This window comes from Scyliorhinus canicula, chromosome 19, assembly GCF_902713615.1.
Source record: "Scyliorhinus canicula chromosome 19, sScyCan1.1, whole genome shotgun sequence".
NCBI lineage: Eukaryota > Metazoa > Chordata > Chondrichthyes > Carcharhiniformes > Scyliorhinidae > Scyliorhinus > Scyliorhinus canicula.
In genome coordinates this window covers 50354221-50369215 of record NC_052164.1, presented here as the reverse complement: position 1 = coordinate 50369215, position 14995 = coordinate 50354221, and the positions used below count along the sequence as shown (strand labels likewise).

The 14995-nt window shown below is 50.7% G+C and overlaps 1 protein-coding gene across 2 annotated transcripts in view; it reads left to right on the top strand.

Moving 5' to 3' along the window:
• Nucleotides 1-14995, top strand: part of LOC119954225 (solute carrier family 15 member 2-like) — a 201950-nt gene that overhangs the window by 105057 nt on the left and 81898 nt on the right. For both annotated transcript variants that reach the window (XM_038779284.1, XM_038779285.1), the window contains exons 7-9: nucleotides 1700-1799; nucleotides 10691-10781; nucleotides 14162-14239. In XM_038779284.1, coding sequence (XP_038635212.1) covers nucleotides 1700-1799; nucleotides 10691-10781; nucleotides 14162-14239 — 269 coding nt within the window. The remainder of the gene's footprint in view (nucleotides 1-1699; nucleotides 1800-10690; nucleotides 10782-14161; nucleotides 14240-14995) is intronic.

The window sequence follows — 14995 nt, the reverse complement described above, 5'->3', positions numbered from 1 at the left end:
GGGAGATTAAAGTCTTATAAAGGCAAGGACCATTTGTAATGGGAACAAGTCACCAAACAACAATTAAAATCTCCCTGCCCGTGAGACTTCCTTGTGCCTTGGGAGTAATATCAAGGGTGAAAAGGGTCATTGGGTCATGGGTCCGCTCCTTATGTTATTTGCTTAAATGTATGGCGGGAACCACATGTCTTGAATACATCCTTGACTTCAATTTGGGTTCAAAATAGCAATGGGGCAGTGGGGAAAGGGGTCAGATAATGTTTCTGTGTGGTCCCTCCCATCCCACACAACACCTTAAGTTACCTCAGATCAGGCATGACAGGGCAGCTTTTCCCCAGCAGGCCGCTGCCTACTTTACATAAAAGATCCATGCCTGATGGTGTCATCGACATTGCAACCCCATTTTAACATAGAATGGCAGAAATCCTGCACAGGGCCAAATCGCACAGCAGGACTTGATGGGAGACAGCGGAGAGGCCTTGGTGAGTATTAATGTTGGGGACAATTCTCCGAGCCCCGCGCTGGGATTCTCTGTGGTGGGGCGAATCGGCCGGCGCCGGCTGTGGGCCGCTGGAATCGGTGGGGCCGCCGATTCTCCGGCCCGGATGGGCCTAGCGGCCGTGTGGATAAGATAGAGTCCTGCCGGCGCCGTTCACCCCTGGTCGCTGCCGGCGGGAACTCTGCACGAAGGGCCAGGGGGTGGCCTGTGGGCGGGGGGGGGGGGGGGGGGGGGGGGGGGGGGGGCTCCTTCACCGGGGGATCCTCCGATGGCGCTTAGCCCGCGATCGAGGCCTACCGATTGGCCGGCCGGCCTCTCGCCCGCCCGGGCCTACTTTCTGACATGGCCGGCCCATGAACACCAACGCCATGTTGAGTCGGGGCCGGCGCGTTAAAGAATTCCCCGCGCATGCGCAGGTTGGCGTGGCGCCTGTCTGGCGCCGGGAAAGGAGACTGCAGCAGTGTAAACCGCTCCAGCGCCATGCTGGCCCCCTGTGGAGGCCAGAATCTGTCGTACCCGGGCCAGGTTCATGCCATCTTGAAACACGACGGCGTGAACAATTGGGTTCCATTTGGGAGAATCGCCCCGTTATCTTTCTGTGAAATCCTTATACAGCACAGGAGTCTTTGAACTCCCTCGCCCGGCTTTGCCTCTCCTTCAAATTGTTGGGATCTTTAATCAAACCCCAAACCTTCCCAATGCTAACTCCATGACAGGAGACAGCATCCGGTAGCCTAGCGCTCCCGACCCACTCCCTCTCCTGCTGGCCACACTGACACTCCTCCTGTCCTTGTTGGGATACAGTGCTGTTTTAGACGGACCCTCGTGTTAAAACAGGGGCTGGTTTAGCTCACTGGGCTAAATCGCTGGCTTTTAAAGCAGACCAAGCAGGCCAGCAGCATGGTTCAATTCCCGTACCAACCTCCCCGGACAGGCACCGGAATGTGGCGACTAGGGGCTTTTCACAGTAACTTAATTGAAGCATACTCGTGACAATAAGCGATTTTCATTTAATTTCAAATAGCCCAGTCTTCGTGCTGAACTCTCCATAGGGAAGCAAGGGGTGGTTTCTCTATCTTCCCCACTTCCTGCTGTGGGTTTAAAATTGAACTCATGACCTACTGTGCTGCCCATCCGCTTCACCGCATGTACACCACCTATACTCGGTAAGGACTGACTGGACTTTCTTTCTGATTGTAGAGTTGGTGCCTACATTGGACTGTTCTTCCTTTCCCTGGGATCCGGTGGGATCAGATCCTGCATGTCACCGTTTGGTGCTGACCAGCTCAATAGAAAAGAGGTGAGGACTCTTTGACCCCGTGTTAATTAGAGTTTGGAATGGCAAAGATACTTTGAAGTGGAAGCTCTACAAACACATGAGGGAGAAAATAGAAGGACATACTGTTTTTTTAAAAAATAATTTTTATTGAAATTTTTACAAAATACAAAATACAAAATATAAACATCTTAACTCTATTAACAAACAACCGCGGTAACACCCCATGAACAATACCCCCCCCCAGCTTCAAGAGCAACTTCAAACAAAAGGAAAGAACAAAAACAAAAAACAAAAAAAAACAAAAGAGCACCCAGACAACGAAGAGATAGCACCCCCCCCAAACCCATGTGCACAGTTCTCCCTCCCCTCAATCCTTCCCCCCCCCCCCCCCACCCTCCCTCCCCCACCCTCCCGGGTTGCCGCTGCTGTCGGCCTATTTCCCTACCATTCCGCCAGGAAGTCCAGAAAAGGCTGCCACCGCCTGAAAAACCCTTGTACTGATCCCCTCAGGGCAAATTTCACCCTCTCCAATTTAATGAACCCCGCCATATCCGAGATCCAGGCCTCCACGCTTGGGGGCCTCGCATCCTTCCATTGGAGCAAGATCCTCCGCCGGGCTACTAGGGACGCAAAGGCCAGAACACCGGCCTCTATCGCCTCCTGCACTCCCGGCTCCACTGCAACCCCAAAAATTGCGAGTCCCCAGCCTGGCTTGACCCTAGATCCCACCACCCTCGACACCGTCCTTGCTACCCCCTTCAGAAGGACGTACTGAATGGGTTAGATGAATGGAAGTAGAAGGAGGTTTGTGTGGGGCATAAACACCAACAAGGACCAGTTGGGTCAAATAGTCCGTTTCTCCACTGTAAATCATATCTAATTCTGTGCAATGGATCCCATGCTGTATGAACCCTTCAAATTTGTGGGACTATTGTTAAAGTAAGGAAAGGCGAAAGTAATACAACCACCTCATCCCATTGCCGAGAAACATTATAATATGTTTAGCATAAATTACTTTTGAAGAAGGCATTAATTAGACAGAAGCAGGGGCAAAATGAATCACAGTGTCACTGACTTACTGGATCCCTTCAAGAAAGAACTAAAACTGTTACAGTTAAGGATGAAGATTATGGGTGGGATTCTCCATTGGCTGACTCCGAAATCAGGAAACGCGATTGGATGGACAATCGGTTCCAAAACCGAAATCATGACAGGCACCAATTTGATGTCAAATTGCAATTCTCCGTCATCTTGACAACGGCATCAATTAGGTCCAGAACGCACGTACACTAAACACCATTTGCATATACTTAGCGGGCCCGACCCGGTATTCCCCGTGGCCTCCGCGATTCTCCGTCACCAATGGGCCATGTTCCTGAAGGCGTGGTTCACCTGTACTTTTAAAAATCGTGAAACCAACATTGTGGCTGATGAGGGAGAGAGCGGAGGTAGAACACAGAGAAGCGCAACCGTCGGCGGCCGGGCTAGACACTGTCCGGGGTGGTGGGGGTTATGCCAAGGTTGGTGGGGAGGGGAGGGGTAACAGCGGAACGGGCCGTGGGGCTTGGGTGACCCCCATGGGACTGAGGCGGTGCCCAGCATGAACCACCATAGCCACGGCCTGCAAGGCAGCCACCTTACTGCGCACCCCACTGTTCACCCACCTTGGAACCTGGTCTTGCAGAGTGACACCGGCTGTATGGGTGCCCCCACCCTCCCAACTCTGTAGCAAACCCTCCACCATAACCCCTCGCCCCTCCCTCCCCCCGCCTGGCCACCACCAACCAGCGGAGCATCAGACGGCCTGCTCAAGGGCATCACCCAATGTAGCCCCTACGGGGGGGTGCCGGGCGGGGGCTGCGGAACATACCACTGGCATGGGCAGTGCCAACCAACATTACCCCTAGCTGTAGGAACATGGGCCAGGGCCAGAGGCCCCCACGCTGCCAGGCAACAACAGGGCCAGGGGCCCACAGTGCTAACTGGCACCAGCATGTAGCCTGGTGGACTTGGTTGGGCATGGGGGTACGCGCCATGCTCACAGGTCAGCCTTTCACCCTATGCAAATAATGGACATTGGAATTCAATCAGCAAAGGTGGCTTTCCTGCTAGTCGTTGCAGCCTGCAAGATGCCCTGCGGCTGCACGTGCTGGAGCTGCTCCAGGAGGAGGAGGAAGCTGCAGCAGCGGACCGTGCAGTAGAGGAACAGGATGCAGCTGTCCAGAATGGAGAGCTGGCTGCCCATCAGGGCGGCAGAGCAGGGAGACAGTGCGACATATCTGCTTGATCATGGCACACCTGGCACCATGTGGGTCTGGAGGAAGACATCCGCTCCCGGTGGCCATCAAGGTGATGGTCACCCTAAACATTTATGCAATGGGGTCCTTCAGGCGCCGAATGGGCACCTGTCCAGGATCCCACAGACCTCTGTGCACAGTTACATCTGCGCCGTCACGGAGGCCCTATATGCCCAGTTGGCTCAACACATCCATTTCAACGTGAACTGAGCCCATCAGGATGCCCAAGCAGCAGGGTTTGCCGCCATCACCGACATGCCCTGGTCCAGAGTGTGGTGATATGGCTGTGTACAGTTCTGTATATAGTTGGTGATGCGACCTCCAACAAGTTGGTGGAGATAGAGGTCTATCATGTGACTTGAGATACCTACCAGTGAGTAGTAAGACATACATGAGGATAGTCGCATTAGAAGTAGCGCCAGGAGCATTCACTGAATTAATTTATTTGTTATTGTCTGTAATCAGAATTTGTTAGTTATCTTTCTACGTGTTAATATTGTTAATAAATCATCTTACAATGTTCTGCTTGCATCTGTACTACGGCCATAATGCAGAACATAACATGGTACCAGGTGTATTGAACAATTAAAGATAACAACGGAGAAGACGGGACGAAGCAGGTTGAAGGAACAAGAAAGAAAATTCTTCAGCCTACCTGGTAAACCGTGCGTAACTGAAACTCAATGCAAGAAAAGATTGTGAATTTCGAGATGGAAGATTTGAAGGCACCTCACCAGCTTCAAATCACCGATAATGCAACTGAGAATTGGCGTGCTTTTAAGCAGCATTTCGGATGCTAGATTGCAGCCCTTGGCCTGAAGGCACAGCCTGAGGAGGGGCGTATTGTGTTACTGCTCATGGCAGTAGGTCCTCAAGCATTAGAAATTTACAATACCTTCGTCTTCGATAGCGAAGAGGAAAGCAAGAGCTACGATGAAGTAATAAATGCAGTAATAGAGTACATTGATCGGCATATATTTTGTATGCATACCCAAAATGTAGAGCTTCAATAGGAAACCCCAATTAATATTTGTCATGCAAGTGAACTAACTGCACAGCAGATCATTACACTCAACCTATAGAATTTTGGCGCCAATCTGGAAGAAGACGCCAGCGCCATCAGCACTATGACACAGTAAAATAAGAGATGTGGGGCGAAATTCTCCGACCCCACGCAGGGTCGGAGTATTCGCCCGGGACTGCCGAAAATCCCGCCCCCGCCGTGGCAGAAATTCTCCGCCACCCGGGAATTGGCGGGGGCGGGAATCACGCCACGTCGAGCGGCGAGCCCCCTGCGACGATTCTCCGGCCCGCGATGGGCCGAAGTCCCGCCGCTGGGAGGCCTCTCCCGCTGCCGAGGTTTGAACCACCTCTGGTGGCGGCAGGATCGGCGGCGCGAGCGGGCCACCGGGGTCCTGGGGGGGGGGGCGCGGGGCGGTCGGACCCCGGGGGGGTGCCCCCGTGGTGGCCAGGCCCGCAATCGGGGCGTGGGCAGGCCAGTGCCGTGGGGGCACTCTTTCTCTTCCGCTGCCGCTACGGCCGCCGCCATGACGGAGGCAGAAGAGAATCCCCCAGCGCCCATGCGCCGGTGGTGACGTCAGCGGCAGCTGTCGCTGACGTCACCACCGGCGCATGTGCGAACCGGCGAAGGCCTTTCGCCCAGCCCCGGAGCCGGGCAGCAGGCCTGAAAGGCCGCTGGTGCCGGTTTTCGAGCCAGTCGGCGTGGTGCCAACCGCTCCGGCGCGGGCCTAGCCCCCAAAGGTGCGGAGAATTCCCGACGCCGGAGTGGTTGGTGCCACTCCCCTACACCGGGACCCCCGCTCCGCCGGGTAGGGGATAATGCCGCCCGTGGTCTCAATGCAGGCGGCCAATTTAAGCAGCCGTCAGGATTCGCCATTTAATTCCAGCGATGTGGCAATCGACATGGGCCACAGCAATGTCCAGCATTTGGGAAGATGTGTTCATTTGCAAAGCAATGTTTGTCATGTCCTGCAGTGGACCAAACGGGTACAGTCAACGTAATTGATGGTGGTGGTGGTGTCTATTGAAGACCTATTTTTCATTGACCTGCTTTTGTTTAAGGACTCGCTAATTTCAAATATGCAGAGCGAAGAAGTCTTACTGACCAGTTATGGTAATCGTGTTGGTGATGCTGATACCGTCAAGGCAGATGACGATTCCAGTGATGCTGAATGCCATAATGGTCAAATGTAACCTCGACACAGAAGCGTGGACCAACCTTCTTAGTTTGTCTGATTTGAACAGGCTGTGAGTTAAGCTGAAAATCATCAATCAAACAAGACTACTGAAATATTACAATGGGCATGATATTGAGAGGCTGGGAGCATGTGAACTCAAAGCAAGGGTACACAACAGACGTCACATCATACCATTTTCCATTGTGGACTTGGAGCGTGAGTCCACCATAGGAGCAAACACCTGTGAGGCCCTGAACCTAGTTGAGTGGTTGTACATTCCAGACAGCACAGTGACAGAAAATCATTGCGACTGGCAACGAGATATAATGGCGCTGTTATCCGATGAGATACAAGCGAAAGTTAACATGGAAGATGACAAACCAGATGAAAAGTTGGAGGATCCACCTTGTTGGCAGGGATGTGTATGTGGGGGATAGAATGTGTATATGCGGCTCCAGCTTGTCAGCCTTTGGGTGACAATCCTGACCCCGGTGAATCCGACACCGTTTCTCATTGGAATCGATTGTGTTCCACGTGTTGCTGGTGCTAGCCGCTCCACAGTAGCTGAACGGTCCAGGTGCGGTACTAGTTTTGCTGTCGCGGAATTCCATGAATCCTGCGCCGGCGTCAACACTTATGGCTGGATTCTCCGATCGCCGACGGCAAAATTGGGTTCAGTAATCGGCCGGAGAATCTATTTTTACGCTGGAATCGGTAACGGTGACATTTTTCCGATGCTCCGCCCCCTTAAAAACAGCATACTCGGGGAGTACGCTGCACGCCGCCGAGACGGCCTCAGGACGTCACTTGAAGCCCTCCCCCGATGCTCTGCCCCCAATGGGCCGAGTCCCCGATGACGTGTCCTCACAACTTGCTGGCGGATCGTGGCCAGAGCAGCCAGAGTCGGGGGTTGGGGGAGTCGTTTCGCTGGCAGGAGTGGCTTTGGCGAGGGCTGGGGGGACTGGTGGGGAGTGGTCCGGGGGTGGCGAGCGGGTTACAGGGGGGCGGTTTTTGGCAGACTGGGTCCGCTCGCGGCCGGAGCCATGTTGTACACCGCGGCCGCTGCAGGCTGCCGCCATGCGCATGCACGGCCACGGACCCAGCCATTCTGTGGCCGTATCCACAGGTAAAGCCGGAGACATAGCCGCAGAATCAGAGAATTCAGCTCTTAGTCTCAGTAACGGAGAATCCAGCTGATTTAGGAATAGATAGGCTGTGGGATACTGCAGTATCCTCCGCTTGCCCAGCAGCGCGCACACACCTGCGGGTTTCACACTGGCATGTTGTGGCCACAATGCAAAACCCTATTGTCCGGCTGCCGGAACAGCGAATCTCGCTGCCATCGGGGGCGTGCCATGCTGGAAAATGGGGATGGTGGGATGGAGAATCCCACTGCCAGTGGGGGCGTGCCATACTGCAAAACCCTATTGTCCGGCTGCCGGAACAGCGAATCTCGCTGCCATCGGGGGCGTGCCATGCTGGAAAACGGGGATGGCGGGATGGTGAATCTCGCTGCCGGCGGGGGCGTGCCATGCTGGAAAACGGGATGGCGGGACGGAGAATCCCACCCAGGGACTGCGAGGAATTCCAACCTGGACTAATTTTGATTGTCTAAAGGTGTTGCTGGGAAAGTTCCATATTTCCTTCCGTAACTGGCCTTTCCCATGAGATCATGTGGTTTTGTGTGGAGTGGGAAATGGGGATTGTCAGTAAGTCATTGCAGTTGTGCTCGACTTTTCCGTCATTTTTCATATATCTGTGAGATTCTACAAACAACAATGAGATGAATCTTGAGGGAGGAATGTTGGAGAACCCCCAGCTCTTTGTCAAATCACAGCACAGGATCCTGAACAGGTAAAGTCTTTTCAGGCGAGCGACATAAATGCAAATTCCGTTTTATTACTGCACCATGATACATGCGATGGCAAAATGAAAAGCAAGACCTTGGATGTGGCTGAAAACATTTCCACCATTGATAGTGAGTGCAGATTTCTATAAGGACCAATAACTCGTCTCAAGTCCAATTGAAGTTACAACCCAGAATGAAGTGGATTACTCACACCAGTAAACTGAATTACTCCTTGGAGTGAATCTGGTGAAAAGGTGACCAGGTTTTTAATAAGTAGTAGATGCAACAATCATTGTACCTTTTAATGGAAAAGTAGATGAGTTTTTGAATTGAGGAAGATGCAGGGTTATGGGTGCGAGGCGAGGAGGAGGTGGGGATTTCCCTCGCACTGAGCTGGCTGACACACAGCAAGAGTACCCCCTCCCTCCCCAGTTCCTTTTGCCTCCCCGGTTGTCCCGAAGATCGTTGCCAGGCCTCATTTTGTCCCCACTCCCAGTCACCTCCCATTCTCCAAACACCGCCCCCTCCAGGATCCATCTTAGGACCATTTCAGGTGTAACAGATATACCTAATTGTCATCTTCTTTGTGTGTGAGCTATCTGTGAACATGGAGCAGGTGCCTTCAGCTCATTAACCTGAATTAAATGAGTCTGTGGGTCTAGCCTTAAGCTGACCAGTATGGGGCTCCTTCCCACCTATCCATTCAGGCTTATAACCTTGCACCGTCATCGACTTCACTCCATTGCATAGATATTTTAACATCTAGAGCAGGAGTTCTCAACCTTTTTTAACCCATGGACCCCTTTTCCTCTTAATTGTTTTTTGTGGACCCCCATAGCCATTCCACAGAAAAAAAAGCTTCTTATATGCGTGGTAAACTAATCCTAAAGTCTACCTTACCGTGAGGGTTGGAAACGGATTAGCGGTATTTTCGTACGTTGCCAAACTTATTCTAATATAGAAAAGTAATGAAAAAAACTTTTTACTGACTAAATTGAATTAAATTACTCTAAAAATAACCAATTCATATCAAATATACACAGTTTCTAGTGATTACTGTGTTAAATCATTCATTAAACTTGTCAAGGAGAAACGTGGCATAAGCGTCAGGTCAACCGTGGGTATTTAATAAGCTGCTTCTGTCATTAAAGGTCTTCCGGGCTGTTCTTAGGGGACAATAGCCCGGGCAATCTTCAACAACAACTGTCATTAAAGCACAATCTACTTGATTCTCAGTAATAACAATTGTTCTGAAGTAGAATTGCTCTATGGACCACTAAAATATCACCGTGGACCACCAATTCGGTATTTTTTTTGTGTGGACCCCCAGTAATGTTACATGGACCCCCAGGGTTGAGAACCACTGATCTAGAGCAATGTTATAACTTGTTCCTATCTTCATTGATGTACAGAGAGATCTGGGAGTTCAGGTCCATTGTACCCTGAAGGTGGCAACGCAGGACGATAGAGTGGTCAAGAAGGCATACAGCATGCTTGCCTTCATCGGACGGGGTATTGAGTACAAGAGTCGGCAGGTCATGTTACAGTTGTATCGGACTTTGGTTAGGCCACATTTGGAATACTGCGTGCAGTTCTGGTCGCCACATTACCAGAAGGATGTGGATGCTTTGGAGAGGGTGCAGAGGAGGTTCACCAGGATGTTGCCTGGTATGGAGGGTGCTAGCTATGAAGAAAGGTTGAGTAGATTAGGATTGTTTTCATTGGAAAGACAGAGGTTGAGGGGAGTCCTGATTGAGGTCCACAAAATTATGCGAGGTATGGACAGGGTGGATAGCAACAAGCTTTTTCCAAGAGTGGGGGTGTCAATTACAAAGGGTCATGATTTCAAGGTGAGAGGGGGAAAGTTTAAGGGAGATGTGCGTGGAAAGTTTTTTACGCAGAGGGTGGTGGGTGCCTGGAATGCTTTGCCAGCGGAGGTGGTAGAGGCGGGCACAATAGCATCATTTAAGATGCATCTGGACAGATATATGAACGGGTGGGGAACAGAGAGAAGTAGACCTTGGAAAATAGGCAACAGGTTTAGATAAAGGATCTGGATCGGCGCAGGCTGGGAGGGCCGAAGGGCCTGTTCCTGTGCTGTAATTTCCTTTGTTCTTTGTTCATTTATTTAATGCAGTTAATATACCCAGGAGATTTACAATAAATGGTTGTATCCCTCCAACCACATATTAGCTTTTCTACCAATGTTTATGTAGCCTTAATATTGCCCTGGCAGACTCTAGGAGGAATAAAGAGCTCTTATGGTTTGAAATGAAGTACCCCCATCACTCCAAGCTGCATGATATGTGATAATTGCAGCAACCCACGAAAATATGCGCCCACTGATCGCATCAGTGATGTGTTAAAGAAAGAAGGACTTGCATTTATACTTTCAGGACATCTGAAGTTCTTTACAGCCAATTAGGTACTTTCATCTAACTGGTGGCTTCAAATAAATTCACCAAATGAACAAGGATAAAAAGGGGAAGTTTAAATATCAGTGCAAGTAATTGGGGCAGAATGAGCTCGGCCGTGCTGTTACTAACTGGGCTTCCTTATTCCCTGCAGGAGAAAGGCTTTCGGATATACTTTTCGTTCTTCTACTTTTCTATGAACCTGGCAGCTTTGTTTGCAGGGATCTTCATCCCGATTCTGAGAGGTAAGGAAGCCATCTACCATGTGGTAGCGTCCCATTTAAGGGAAGTGAGCTCCACTGGCCACGTGACCACTTGGGGCCAATCCACGCAGGAATGCACGTACCCCGACCAATGGGGAGTTTGCGCAGGCACGAGGGGTTAGGACGCCGGGCATTGCGGACCAGGGAGCTGGATGTAAAGACCTGTTAGATAGTGTTCAGTGCTTGTTATGTAACTCCCTTTGTTAAATTTTGGAAGCCAGCATTGTATGTCTTGATCTTTCACACAGTAGGGTGGTGAAGTGATGGCAAAATCAGTGTCTGTCAGTGATTTATGATCTATCCCACTGTCTGCCAATGATATTTGATATGTCTCAGTATCTGTCAGTGATTTCTGATCTGTCCCTGTTTCTGTCAGTGATATTTGTTTTGTCCCAGTGTCTGTCAGTGAATGATGATCTGTCCCAGTGATTGTCAGTGATTTCTGATCTGTCCCACTGTCAGTCAGTGATTTTGATCTGTCCCAGTGTCTGTCGGTGATTTCTGATCTGTCTCAGTGTCTGTCAGTGATATTTGATCTATCGCACTGTCAGTCTGTGAGTTCTGATCTGTCCCAGTGCTTGTCAGTGATTTCTGATCTGTCCCACTGTCTATCAGTGATATTTGATTTTTCCCTGTGTCTGTCAGTGATATCTGATCCGTCCCTGTGTCTGTCAGTGATTTCTGATCTGCCAAACTGTCTGTCAGTGATATTCGGTCTGTCCCAGTGTCTGTCAGTGATTTCTGATCTGTCTCAGTGTCTGTTAGTGATATTTGATTTGTGGCTATGGGTATCAGTTTCAGCACCCAATGCTGGCATATTTTGTCATGGGCGGAATGGGAATATCTGTAGAGCCTTCCCCGCGGATGCGATGATGGCCGCAGGTGGCGGGCTGGACAATCCCGGCCCATGTGTCTGACTGTGACAGGCAGTAGTCTGGTATGAACTTTTCAAGAGTAATGCTGGGTGAGACTCTTTAAGTACATCGCTGATCTTGGGGCAGCAGGGTAGCATGGTGGTTAGCATACATGCTTCACAGCTCCAGGGTCCCAGGTTCGATTCCCGGCTGGGTCACTGTCTGTGTGGAGTCTGCACGTCCTCCCCCTGTGTGCGTGGGTTTCCTCCGGGTGCTCCGGTTTCCTCCCACAGTCCAAAGATGTGCGGGTTAGGTGGATTGGCCATGCTAAATTGCCCGTAGTGTCCTAAAAAAAGTAAGGTTAAGGGGGGGGTTGTTGGGTTACGGGTATAGGGTGGATGCGTGGGTTTGAGTAGGGTGATCATGGCTCAGCACAACATTGAGGGCCGAAGGGCCTGTTCTGTGCTGTATGGTTCTATCTGTTTTCATTCCATTCTGTCATTTCCAGATTGTAATTCCTAAGCTGAATTTTGTTTATTGTGATGTAAAAGCAAATTACTGCAGGATTCTGAAACAAAAACAGAAAACGCTGGACAATCTTCGCGGGTCTGACAGCATCTGTGGAGAGTGAACAGAGCTAACGTTTGAGAGGCTTAGACAGAGCAAACATGGAGAGAATGTTTTCACGAGTAGGACAAACTAGAACCCGAGGGTACAGCTCAAGACTGAAAGGACGATTCTTTAAAACTGAGATGAGGAGGAATTTCTTCAGCCAGAGGGTGGTGAATCTGTGGAACTCATTCCCGCAGAAGGCTGCGGTGTCTATGTCACTGAGTGTCTTTAAGACAGTGATGGATAGATTCTTGATTAATAAGGGGATCAGGGGTTATGGAGAGAAGGCAGGAGAATAGGGATGAGAAAAATATCAGACATGATTGATGGGATGAATGGCCTAATTCTGCTCCTAAGTCTTATTGTCTTTTGGTCTGGATGAAACTGTCAAAAGCTAGCATCCAGACTCGACACGTGAGCATTGTTTATTCTAAGTTTGGACCGATGCAATCTACCATGTGACCTGCAGAGGGCAGTATTATTTGCAGTTATTGCAACATCTGACCAATTGGTGTCTGGCAATCGTGTACTGATAGCTGATCAATGTGAGGTTCTGCTGACCATTACAACTGCATTCTGACCAGAAAATACTGGAATACTCAATAGGTCTGGCAGTATCTGTGAAGATCTGGTTGATGACCTTTCTTCACAAGTGAAGAAAGATAGAAAGGTAATAGACTTTGAGGGAGTGGGAATGGACAGGAGGAATGTGATAGGTTGGGGGAGAGGGGCAGGAAAGTTTAAATAAAAGATTTCATGATGCAACTGCCAAATAGAGTGGTGATTGGTATTGTGTCTCTCATAGTGGTTCATACTGCTGCGTCACAGCGCCAGGGACATGGGGTGGGATTCTCCCCTACCTGGCGGGGTGGGGGGTCCCGGCGGAGCCTTGAATGTCCGTGGCACCAACCACTCCGGCGTCGGGCCTCCACAAAAGGTGCGGAATTCTCCGCACCCTTAGGGGCCAAGCCCTCACATTGAGGGGCTAGGCCCGTTCCGGAGTGGTTGGCGCCACGCCGACTGCCGCCAAAACCGGCGGCAGCGGCCTTTGACACCCGCCGCCCGGCGCCGGGGCTGGCCGAAAGGCATTCGCCGGTTCGCGCATCACCACTGGCGCATGCGCGCTGGGGGATTCTCTTCCGCCTCCGCCATGGTGGAGGCCGTGGCGGCGGCGGAAGAAAAAGAGTCCGCCACGGCACTGGCCCACCCGCCGATCGGTGGGCCCCAATTGCGGGCCTGGCCATCGTGGGGGCACCCCCCGGGGTCCGATCGCCCCGCATCTCCCCCCAGGACCCCGGGGGCCCGCTCGTGCCGCCACCACCAGAGGTGGTTCAAACCACGGCGGTGGGAGAGGCCGTGGCGGAGAATTCCGGCCACGGCGGGTGCAGGATTTTCGCCGGTCCCGGGCGATTCTCCGACCCTGCGGGGGGTCAGAGAATTTCGCCCATGGGTTCAATTCCGACCTTGGGTGACTGTCTGTGTGGAGTTTACACATTCTTCCTGTGTCTGCGGGGGTTTCCTCCACGTGTTCCGGTTTCCTCCCACAGTCCAACGATGTGCAGGTTAAGTGGATTGAATATGCTAAATTGTCCCGAGGTGGGGTTACAGGGATAGGGTGGGGGATTGGACATAGGTAGGGTGCTCTTTCAGAGGGTTGGTGCAGACTCAATGGGCCGAATGGCCTCCTTTTGCACTGGGGAGATTCTATGATTCCTGTTTTTATTTCAGACTTCCCGCACGTGCAGTATTTGCTTTTGTAAAGTCTGATCAATGAGCCCTACTGTCTGACTAGTAAGTACCAATGTCTGCCTGCCGTAGAGTATTACAGACACTGGAGTGTGTAGTGAAAGTGAGTAGTTACTGTTATAATGAACAATGCTCTGTCTTTGCACACAGAGGATGTCCAGTGTTTTAATGCAGACTGCTACATTCTGGCATTTGGAGTGCCGGCAATCACCATGTTAGTGGCTTTTGGTAAGTTTATTTTTTGTGTGACCTTGCTTCTAGTAATCTCAATGCTGAACACATACAGCTGGTTTGCTAAGGTACGCCAGTGTTTCAATGTACACCACTTACTCACAGGGAAGGGTTCCCTTTCATTTTATTCTTGCTTCTAAGGAAGCACAGTAAGAAGTCTTACAACACCAGGTTAAAGTCCAACAGGTTTGTTTCAAACACGAGCTTTCGGAGCACGGCTCCTTCTTCAGGTGAATGGAAAGGCTTGTTCCAGAAATGTTTATATAGACACAGTGTCTATATAAACATTTCTGGAACAAGCCTTTCCATTCACCTGAAGAAGGAGCCGTGCTCCGAAAGCTCGTGTTTGAAACAAACCTGTTGGACTTTAACCTGGTGTTGTAAGACTTCTTACTGTGCTCACCCCAGTCCAACGCCGGCATCTCCACATCATGTCTAAGGAAGCAGTGATTGGACACTGTTGTGTTCGATTCCCGATTGCTTCCTTTTGCTTCCTGCGATCTTTTAATATTCAGTCCTAATAAAAGAGTTCCATTGAAATGTTAACTTGATGCTCATTGACCCCCATGTATCTCTGGCACTTTCTGTTATAATTTCAGCTTCTCTATTTTTACAATCACTTTAGTTTCTGCCCGTTGTGTTCTGGGTCAGATTAGACCCAACCTCTAGTCACGCATGTGAGGGTCATAAACCACACATTAGGGAATAGTAGCCTTCCAACCAAGGCTGACGACTCCCTTCTACCCATTATAC